This window comes from Cyprinus carpio, chromosome A10 (assembly GCF_018340385.1).
Source record: "Cyprinus carpio isolate SPL01 chromosome A10, ASM1834038v1, whole genome shotgun sequence".
NCBI lineage: Eukaryota > Metazoa > Chordata > Actinopteri > Cypriniformes > Cyprinidae > Cyprinus > Cyprinus carpio.
Genome location: NC_056581.1, coordinates 15,481,900 through 15,493,060, shown reverse-complemented (window position 1 = coordinate 15,493,060; position 11,161 = coordinate 15,481,900). Strand labels below are relative to the sequence as shown.

The 11,161-nt window shown below is 38.2% G+C and overlaps 2 protein-coding genes across 4 annotated transcripts; one reads left to right on the top strand and one right to left on the bottom strand.

The window, feature by feature from the left end:
• Positions 1-523: 523 nt before the first annotated feature.
• On the bottom strand, positions 524-5,187 carry trim69 (tripartite motif containing 69). 3 transcript variants are annotated; one of them, XR_006161013.1, is made up of 7 exons: positions 4,535-5,187; positions 4,369-4,464; positions 3,452-3,685; positions 2,757-2,779; positions 2,537-2,655; positions 872-2,055; positions 524-822 (listed from the first exon to the last, which is right to left on the bottom strand). XR_006161013.1 is itself a non-coding variant. In XM_042765359.1 (6 exons), the coding sequence occupies exons 1-6, from the start codon at positions 5,024-5,026 to the stop codon at positions 1,511-1,513; spliced, it is 1,509 nt and encodes a 502-aa protein (XP_042621293.1). In that variant the 5' UTR covers positions 5,027-5,187; the 3' UTR covers positions 524-1,510. The 3 variants fall into 3 exon arrangements, 2 of the variants coding, with proteins under 2 accessions (XP_042621293.1, XP_042621294.1); XM_042765359.1 differs by having other exon boundaries at positions 524-2,055; XM_042765360.1 differs by having other exon boundaries at positions 524-2,055; positions 2,537-2,652; positions 4,535-5,186.
• A 2,804-nt stretch (positions 5,188-7,991) lies between these two features.
• Positions 7,992-10,419, top strand: pcna (proliferating cell nuclear antigen). Its single transcript, XM_019123355.2, has 6 exons — positions 7,992-8,478; positions 8,998-9,095; positions 9,261-9,328; positions 9,420-9,614; positions 9,711-9,834; positions 9,919-10,419. The coding sequence occupies exons 1-6, from the start codon at positions 8,258-8,260 to the stop codon at positions 9,993-9,995; spliced, it is 783 nt and encodes a 260-aa protein (XP_018978900.1). The 5' UTR covers positions 7,992-8,257; the 3' UTR covers positions 9,996-10,419.
• The last annotated feature ends 742 nt before the right edge of the window (positions 10,420-11,161 follow it).

Below are 11,161 nucleotides of genomic sequence, written 5' to 3'. Positions count from 1 at the left end.
GTGATACTTACAAAATTAGGCTAACTTCTATTTTTAACATTTAACACTTTTCATTGTTAAAATTTTCAACAGTCCAAGTTTTTTTTTTTTTATGTTGATCCTTTCAAGTCGTGCAGCTGACGTCCAAGGTTTATTTAAAGCCGTGCACCACACTTCGAGTTATTCACTCTGTAATTGCAGGGTTTTTTATTAGCTACTACTTTCATAACCTTCAATACAGGGCAAAATACAGTCAGATCAGAGTTACTCACTGTGCGGTGTAAGTTTCCTAAATTACTTCATTACTCACTTGTTGGTTAAGTGTCTAATCATTATAAAGTTTTGGCGTCGGTCTAATTTTTTATTATTCTGCAGCTCCTAGAAAACTAGACGCTGATTCAGTCCGTGTGGGCTTACAGAGCGCATCAAGAGTACAATTGCACCTCCTTGTGGTTAGTGATGGTAACTGCATAAACCTTATGAAGTCTTGAGGAGGGAAAGATTTTGTTAGCTCTTTACCAGATAGTAAAAAAGAAGCAAAACATTTAGTTGGTGGTGTTTTAATAATTTCTTTCATTGTATACATGTTTGTATCAAAAATGATATAAAATCATTAGGCTTTTATATTTTAGACTGGAATGAGAACCGCGTTTTTCTTTTCTGCACAGAAGCCCAAGCTTTTTTAAGCTGCTGCAAGTGTAATATGCCATTAACTTGAATTAACCTGAATTTTATTTTGCTGTTTACAGCAGTGAGGTCTGTAGTGTACATATATATTAGCATTCCCATTCATCTCAGTGGCAGTGGAAGTATGCTTGTGTCCATCTTTGCTCACTAATAACTCTGTTGATTGGCTGATGGCACAAGAACATGCATAAGCACCTCAAAACACTTGAGCTGTGATGTCAAAGGCAGCAGATAGAGGAAAAGATAAGTATATTTAAATGCTTTTAAGATCCTCTAAAAATAATCACTCATTGGTTAAACATATAATACTTCCTCATAATACTGTAATATACTGAAATACTTTTGATGATATGTAGCTTAAAATACACAGCCAATTTTGAATGGCTGACACTTAATATGTATATATATATATATATATATATATATATATATATATATATATATGCTTTTTGCTTTTACAAAGGTGTAGTTACGACCATGCTGACCAGCCTAATTTTCACCCATTTGTTTATAAAACCTAGGAATATCACAAAAACATGTAGAATATGTGATATCTGCCAGGACTTATGTTTGTTAACTTTAAAGTGGGAAAGGATCATAAGCCATGGTTTCCAACCGTTTTTATGGCTTGGTTTCATTTTCCATGCGCCTCCACTAACCCACTAGAATGTTAAGACGTTATTTATTTACTTATTTATTTTTTATTATTTTATTTTTTGCAAGTCTCATAAATTGCTTTACCTTTAAACAGATTTCTAAAGAGGCTTAACTTAAAATATCCAGGTCCAGCCTAGTGTTTATATAAAAAAGAAATATTAATATTAGGAAAGTAATTAATAAAAATTCAGATTTTAGGTAGGAACACTTTAAGAGGCTCATTTTCATGCACTTTATCCAAGAAGCCGAGGTTAAAATAAGGGTAGAGGGTCTCAGTGAAGGTGTCCTTGAAGGTGTAGAGGTGCGTCATGCTCTCTGCATTGTAGAAGGACACCAGGCCTCTTTTGTAGTCCAGATACACGCCGATCCTTGCCAGTGGCTCTTCCAAAGCCAGCAATGTTGGCGGAGATGTCCCGGCCATATACTGAACTCCATATGATAGTGAGAGTGTCCAGAAGCCATTGGCAGGCATGGTATTGATGACACCTTTTCTCGTGACGGATTCACGAGCGGCTCCCACGGTCCACACGGTGCTGCTGTACACCTCCACCTCCCAGTAGTGGCGGCCTTTAGTGAACCCTTGACTGCCCAAGAGAGACAGCGCGGCGTTGAATCGCTGTGGATTGTCCTGAATCGCATTGTTGAAGGTCTGGTAGCGCACACAGGTAAGCGAAGATGTAAGACTGAGCCAGGGGTTGGCTGTTTTGGAGTTAAATGTGATGGCTGAGGGAACTAGAAAGGGAACAATGTAGCAGAGAAGAGTTAGTTCATGCATCCTAGAAATGAAAATTTCTAACTTCAAACCAACTTCTTGCTAAAATATGAATATATTATACATAATATTGCCATAATATTGCTTTCATTATTTTGGATTATGGTCTGGTATTTTGTGCAGAAGGGACAGTTTAAAGTTAATAATATCTTAATGATGGATTTGTTTCTTACAAACATGCAGATTTTCGAGTGGTGTGGATAACTTGAGGATTATTGTGATGTTTTTATCAGCTGTTTGGGCTCTCATTCTGACGGCACCCATTCACTGCAGAGGATCCTATGGTGAGCGAGTGATTGTACTAATTTTTTTCCAAATCTGATGATTGAGTTATTCCTTGAAATTTGTTATGCATTTACGCAGCATGATTCAATTGGAAAATTTATAATTTACTTATATATATATATATATTTTTTTTTTTATTTAGGATCATTCTCAAACCTGGATAGATGCTTCCCTTCAGTGACTTCCACACTCTGTACTGCAGGGGCCCAGCGAAGCGGCCCTCACACAGTCTGGGCGGCGTCAGTGCTGGCTTCTCAAACTTCGGTGGCTGCCTACTTGAAACAACACAAGCCCAGACATAAAAACAATTCCAGCACTTCCTCATGAAAATATTAGTGAAAATATGAAATGTAAAAGATCCATAGAGGTCTCTCACCTTTGAAGCAGGCCCTTTATACTCTGCAAAACAGACGGGAAAAAGGAGATTGATGAAATTGGCTCAGTTCGAGAGGCAGGGACAGAAGTTTTCCACATGAGATCAGTGTTTGAATCTACACTTTTTTTTTCCAATCTACAACTCTGGAAAATCCCCTTGATGCACTAATGACATTATCTTCCCATTGGAAAGCTGAGATAATTACACTGTGTTCTGTGTTGACCAAAGTTATATCCCACAGAGCTTTCTGTTAACAGTTAAGTATTGAAACGATTATTTAGGATATATTATAAAAAATAAATATTTTTTCTTTTCAGATCTTACATCACTTTACATCATTAATACATATTTTAACATTACTTAAAAGTATTATTTAGAATCATCTGTATAATTATATTATATACAACATTGCATTGCATCTCATCTTTCTTTAAAGGGTCGTTCACACTGACAGCATATCACTTGAGGTCAGCAAGTCTATGTGCGCTTGATTGTAAGTAGGCGTTCCTTCTCTACTGCAGTATCCAACTGTATCTGGTGCCGGATTACACAGGCGTCACTGTCTGCACACCCATTGCCAACAATCTGACACTTCAGTTTCGCCTCAAATCACCACCTCCCCATGAAAATAAATGTCTTTTGGTCGCTTTGGTTCTGCAGATATTTGTCAGTGTGACGTGTGGCTTTGCACTCACCCTGAGTAGTGTGTGAGGATCCTTTTCACTGAGTTTTTCCTCGATGTCGTTCATAGCTCTGCGCAGGCGGGATATCTCTACACTGAGTAGGGCCTTGTGCTCATCCAGCCTTATCAGCTCTCGCCGTTCCTCTGTCTTCAGCTTGACCTGCAGGAGTTTCTCTTCCTGGTACAGGAACTGATGAAGCTCGCTGAACTGTGCCTCTATCCTCTGCTTCAGATCTGCAGTGTGGTCCTGGGTTGGAAAACAAGAGAATTTGAGGTGATGTTTTGCCTCAGAGGTGGAAGTCAGCATGCATTTGACAGTTACAACCTTTGATTAGGTGAAACAGAATATTTAAGAAAAATGTATTGAAATTGACTGGATCATGAAACGTGAACATTTTATAGTAGAATGAGCCCAGAATTGTTCTTTTTTCCTAATTTTTCATCAGATTTTGGTGAGTCTTAAGCACTGATCAATCACTGAACACACATACTGTACAAACACACACACATACACAAACAGAAAAACAGCATTTTGTAAAAACTTTTGGAAAAGTGTGCTTCACTGAAAGTCAGTGGAGTACAATGTTGTTTTGACAAAATCAGTTGAAAAATTATGCAAACTATTTTCTTTTTGTGTTTGGAACAGCATAAAGGTGAGCACACCTTAAATAATGGTTCTTTATTGGCATCTATGGTTCCTTATTTTTAAGAGTGTAAAATTACAGACTTTTTATCTGTGGGTGAACTATACTTTTAAGAAAATGACTTTGAATTCATGTTGAACTGAACCTACAAGTTATTATACTTACTGGAAAGCATCAAGAATTTAGATGGATTAGGTGTTAGTCAAGTAAAAAATAGCAATCATTTCCAATGCTTTTCCACTTAAGAGGTATTGGAGAGTGCACATGAGGTTTAATTTCTGCTTACCTTCAGTTTCTTCACCTCCTCTTCAGTCTCTCTCTCACATTCTAGAGCAGTGTTGAGCTCTTTTTGAAGAGCATTTGCTGAAGTCGTCAGAGAAGCCTGTTCAACACAAACACAATGAGCTTTCAGCTGAGCTGAGGAAGTTAGAAAACATGTCTTTGATTCGTACCCTATATCTCTGCTCTGCATCTTGCAGACACACCAGCGTGTGAGCCCGGTGATCCTGAGAGATCCCACACACCAGACACACCAGCTCCTGGTCTTCCTCACAATACAGCTTCAGCTCTTCTCTGTGTCGGCTGCAAAGTGGGGTCGGAGGAACTGTGTCTGCTGATAACTGGGTCAGCTGATCCCCACTCTCCTCGATCCCTTGGCAGTAGCTCTCCACGATGTTGGCCACAATGCGGTTGGGTCTGTAGCACTGGCCTGGGAAAACTTTCCGGCACTGAGGACAGGAACCAGATCCACCCTGGCCTTTTCCACGAGTACCGCTCCAGTAACTCGTAATGCAGGCCTTGCAGAAAGTGTGGTCGCAGGGCAAGGAAACCGGGTGCTTGAACAGGTCCAGGCAGATGGAGCAGGTGAGATCCCTGCTTAGGCGCTGCGCAGAGCTCTTGGACACCCGAGGACTGATTTCAGCTCTCAGTTTTTGCTTGTCCATTTTGTCCTCTGAGGGAAGATTGTTGGATATCTAGTGTGTTTGTTCTGTGATCTTCTGTGGTGTTTTTCTCTTTGTCTCTTCCCTCCCAGCTCTTTCAGAGCTCTGGCTGCGTCTTTCCTGTTGATTATGAGAAAGGATAGGGGGAGCTGAGGGGGTGGCTCTTGTCTAAGGCTCTGAAAGTTGGCGGGAGTTGCACGTCCCCTCTGCTTTGCTTCAACATGACGTCAGACCTACAGCCAGGAAACCGAGAACCTAGACATGAACTGTTTATTTTTAGAGAACGCCTCTTCTATGTATTGGTCCCCATGAATTCCATTACAAGAAACTTTATTGCAGAAATACAGTAACCTGGTATTTATCCAAAACCTTTTAATCCCCTCCATATCACTGTGCGTATGTCAGCACAAAAAGCTTTGTGAGTAAAAGCAGATGTGCCCTAGTTTCTTTTTAAACTTTCATAAAGAACGTAAGTGTATTCAAATTTGAAAAGCTAATTTTTTGATACATCATTTATAATTTTCAAACTTCCACCCAATTACTTTTTAATATATTTTTTTATTTATCAAAGTGTATTTCTGTCGAAGTTCTGTCTCACAAATTCTACCTAGTTACTTCTTAACTATTCTATTCTATTCTATTCTATTCTATTCTATTCTATTCTATTCTATTCTATTCTATTCAGAAAATCTACCTTTCTTGCACCAGTACCAGTTACTTTTAAATTAATTTATTTAATCTAAATCTAAGTTCAGTCTCACAACTTCTTACAACTTGATTTGTAATATGTTTTTACTACTACATTCTCTGTGCTTTGTAAGTTCTGTTGAGTTTTTCAGTGTTGCATGCCTCTGTCATTAGTGAAGCAATATTTTGTTTTCTCTCCTGATTGACAATAAAGTGAGTCTTATTCATTTATTACAATAACCAAATTGTCATTTAGTATTATTTCAGTGTGAAATAGCATATTTTCTGAAGTTAGTATTTGAGGACGACTGCTAAGACAGTTGTTCATCTAGTTGAAAGTGCCATTGTGGTCTGGACATGCCTGCAGCAGTGGCTGCTGTAATCTCAAGGGACTGCAAGCCAAAAAGAAAGAGTTGGATTTGAACTCCCTCCCCATATTCCCCAGGACCGCTCGGCCTACGCTTCCTTCCTGTTCGTCTGGTATTGTTCAAGTTCAATTCCATATATCCTGCCTCCATCCAAGTTCGCTGAAAAAAAGAGATGGTGCTACAGTTATAGTTTAATACTGAGAAGAATAGCCAAAATTATATTTGAATAAACAGATAGTGGTGGAGTGTGTCTTGGGAAATACAAAGTCAAAGTCTTGAGGGCTCAGAGTGAGTCAGAAATGGGTTTTGGTTCAACTCTGCAGTGATGGTATCACAATCTTCACAGGAAACTTGGCAGTCACGATAGGGGCTTTTAAATCAGAGACTCTTTTACAGTTGTTTACTAGCATTGGGAAATTCCACCCCATTTCAGCTGGGTGGGTTCAGGAGCTTTGGGGCTGAATTGGGAAAACAAAAAAACCCGCAGTAGGAACCAGCTAGTAAGCCCTGCGGTTGAGGATTCCGCCTGCAACATGGGACAGTGTTTGAACTGCTACCTGATTTATGTGAATCAACAGCATACAGTCCCATGTGAGTTTCAGCTTGCATCACCATTTGATCCCATTCCAAGGACGTTATCATGCACACCTGAACAGATGCTCTAATATTCCCTACTCTGTGTGTGTTTGAACATGCTATGGAGGAATGCATATATATACACAACCTGAGGTCATGCTGTAGATTGCTTTTAGCATTTAATACAGGAGACTGCAAAAGAATAGCTGTTGTGACATGTTTCAAAGCTGTGAAATAGTTCATCTACAATATAGTTCAACCTATTTTTATATAATATACATATTTATAACTTTGTATGAATTAAATATGTACTTAATTACTTATGTATATATATATATATATTCTGAAAAAGTTAAGTAGAAAAGGATAGAAAAGCTGATTTTCTGATAATTATTTATTAAAGTTTTCTCAGTGTTCTGAACTGAGAGTTAATCTAAATATATGTATAATTATTATACACATACTTTTATGGCTTAATATTGATTATGTAAATGATTTAAACTTGATTTAAATTATTTTTTTACTTTACTTTTGCAGTTTTCATAGAAACATAGGTAAGGTAACAATATACGTGTTATCTCCTGATTGCAATAACAGCAAAAAATAAAATAAAAATAAAAGGAGGACAACAGGAGGAAAAATAAAAAAATAAGGACATCTTATATAAACGCAAATCACTTTTTCTGAAACATTTAGTTTGAAAATGGTATCACATTGGTGGATCAGTTATTTAATGTAAATGGTTTTCTCTTTACCTATAATGAGTTTTTGGCACATTATAATATTCCACTAACACCAGGGGACTATGCAATAGTTTTTGGTGCAACAACTCCTAAAATGTGTATGATGTAGACATCATAAAATAATTAACAATCAACAATGGTCCCAACCTAACATAATTAATTCCTATGTAGGTGATATTTGTTTTTCCTCTAACTCCATTTTGGCAAGAAGTATGTGATTTTATTGCCAAGAATATTGATGACCAATTTGTGTTGTTATGGAAAGATTTACTATTTGGTCTTAGGGAGGAATGTAAAGATAAGTGCAATAAGGTTTATATAATACATTTTATACTTTTAATGGCAAAATTCCATATTCACAAATGTAAAAAAAAACTGTTTTATATCTTTCAAGAAAGAAATGGAACATTACATTGTCTCTATATTATTTTCTATGAAGCAAAAAGCACTAAAAACTTAGATCCTGTTTACAGGATTATTTACTGGTTGCTCTCAACCAAATGCGTATGAAATTACGCCCTCTTGTGGTCAGTGGCTGCACTTCCGTCCGTGTTCCAAGAGGAGTCCAGCGTCAGAGGAAATGACGAAGACAAGAGTGGGACAGTTTATGAAAGTGCCTGCAAAAGCGCGCGCAGTTACATTCAGAGCCTCGAGAGAGCAGAAGACGGGACAGTTACACCTGTGTTCCTTGCAGACTTTTTGGATTTGTACGTGCTGCCGCTGAAACACTTTAATAGACTACGATTACTGAATTCCTGCACTTGAAGACGAGCAGAAAACCAGGCCGAGCTTGTGTCATAACAAGAATTAGATAACTTTTTTTCTCCTCCCATAAAAAAAAAAAGAAAAAAAGAAGCGCAATGTTTGAGGCACGTCTCGTTCAAGGATCAATCCTTAAGAAGGTTCTGGAGGCTCTGAAAGACCTCATCACCGAAGCCTGCTGGGATGTCAGCTCCTCGGGCATCTCGCTGCAGAGCATGGATTCATCTCATGTTTCTCTGGTGCAGCTCACGCTCCGGAGTGACGGGTTCGACTCCTACCGCTGCGACAGAAACCTGGCCATGGGTGTAAACTTGAGCAGGTACCGTTACTGAAGGAAAGGATGCGAGTTTAGTGTTATTTGCCATGTAACGTTAACCGCGTAACTTAGAGCATGAAAGCCGAACATGTCTGTTCATGCCCGCCATTTGTAAGATGTAAAAATGTGGTTTGTTTCTTTCCTTATTATTAGTATTGTTGAAATGCATTTTAATGTGTCCCGAATGATTGCATTTCAAAAAGGTTTAACGTTAGTATTATTTGGCGCGTAGAGTGTTTCCTGCATCCTCCCCTCACTGTTGAACGTGACGTCATTGAGCCGCGCTCAAGCTGGTTGGCGCGAAAAAGAGCCGGGCTTTGCAATTAGACAATAAAAACTTGGTCAAAAGTGACGTAAACAAAAATTTTAACTGACAGTCCAAGAGTCATGGAAATAATAACTAAATAAAATAAATAAATAAATGAAAATTGTGTTTTTTTAAAAGCGTGAATTCTTGTTTTAATAAAAAGTGCCCAAAACTGTTTTTTATTTTTTATTCTAATTATTTTTCTTGTTTTCTAGCATGTCAAAGATTCTGAAGTGTGCTGGAAATGAAGATATCATCACACTTAGGGCAGAAGACAATGCAGACTCTTTGGCACTTGTCTTTGAAACACTCAGTGAGTTCATAAGACTTTATTACAATTTATTTGTTACATATTTAAAGAATAAGAATTACAATGTACAGAAGCCATGTCTATTTTTTTCTGGCTATATGTTTTTATTGATAGTGTGCTATAAATTATATTAGTTGAGCACTTGCTGACCTTCAAATGTGTTTTCAGATCAGGAGAAAGTGTCTGACTACGAGATGAAACTGATGGATCTGGATGTGGAGCAGCTTGGCATTCCAGTAAGACTCATTTTACAAATTCTGATATGAATGTGGAAGTTTTATTTTTTTTTTCTCCAAAGATCATGTCCCATTCTGTTTTTCACTTCAGGAGCAGGAATACAGCTGTGTGGTGAAGATGCCCTCTGGTGAATTTGCCCGTATCTGCAGGGATCTATCACAGATTGGTGATGCTGTCATGATCTCTTGCGCCAAGGATGGTGTGAAGTTCTCTGCCAGCGGAGAGCTGGGCACAGGCAACATCAAGCTCTCACAGACCAGCAATGTCGACAAGGAGGATGAAGCGGTAACATTCTTTTAACACTGGCAACAAAAGTCAAGTGTAGCAGTTGTGCGTGTTTGTATGTTATGAACGATATTGACAACACTGTGTTCACTACAGGTGACAATTGAGATGAATGAGCCTGTGCAGCTTATTTTTGCTTTGAACTACCTGAACTTCTTCACCAAGGCCACTCCTCTGTCCAAAACAGTCACACTGAGCATGTCTGCAGACATTCCACTAGGTAAGGAAAATGCTCATATGCCCATATTAAATGGCCTTTGGAGTTGAAGCAACTGAAGTGATTGTCTTTTTTTTTCTTCTGCAGTGGTTGAGTACAAGATTGCAGACATGGGACACATCAAATACTACCTGGCACCCAAGATTGACGAAGAATCATCCTAAATCCAAGTACAAGACTGAAGTCTGTCATCTGCAGAATTTCGTTCTGCATATCAGAAATTATTTCAATAGATGTTTTGGGAAAATGCGTTTTACTGCTCTTTGTCTGCTGTGGTTTCCAGTTCAATGGATTCACATTTCTGTGACCATCTAAGCCATTTCGTATGATTGGCAGATAAATGGGCACAATTCAACAATGGTAGTTTGGTACTTCACTTTACCAGGCTCTGTGGGCTGAATCTAGAGTTCTTAAAGACAGCATGTACAGACTCAACTTTGGCTCAGTCTCATTTTCTCGATCTTTGTGCTCTTGTGTGTCCACTTTAGGTTTTTGTCCAACTGCTCATTTCAGTGTGTAGATAATGTCTGTAAATATGCTAATTGGACACATCCAGTCAACCATTAATAAAACTTTTTGTAATGATGATTTGCTTCTGTGTGTTTCTTATGTCATAACATACTCAATATTTAAAAGAAAGTGATGTTTAAAAAAAATGGTATAAAACTTAAAACGTACTTAGTACGTTTATGTAGTGAAATGTAATGGTGTTGACCATTCTGTTTGGAACAATGTAAATTAATTTGGCCACTAGAGGGAGCCAGAGATACATTGAATTTACTGCAGTTTCATGTTTGCACAAAAATTGTATCAGAATGATAATTTTTGACTTATATTTTGTAAAAGGGAAAATCAGTTCTTTCTCTTCAGTAAGTCTCAAAAGTAGCATTCAAGAGAAACATTTACATTCGTAATACAATATAGGCTCTTTGCGTTCAGATGAAGCTGAAGCTCAAGGTTCGAGTTCAATCTTTGTGTGAATCTATTGAACCAGTTCTCAAAACTGATCTGGGAGAGGGGCCAATGGTTTCTTGGACTTAGGCTTATAATACTTTGAACATTGTCTGATTCATAATGTTACGAGAATCAATGCAAAGGCTTGTTTGAGATGAGTCGGCGCTGCGCAGACCGATCGGCATATGACCTCAAAGTACCGCGAGAATAGGCTCGTTTGAGATCAGCAAAATCTGCGCAGGACCGATCACCAGTGATCACCGCGAGAAGCATGCCGGTTAGTAAAAGTGTCAGAGTTAAGTGTTAGTTCACCCAAATATTAAAATTATGTCATTAATGACTCACCCTCATGTCGTTCCAAACCCGTGAGACCTCC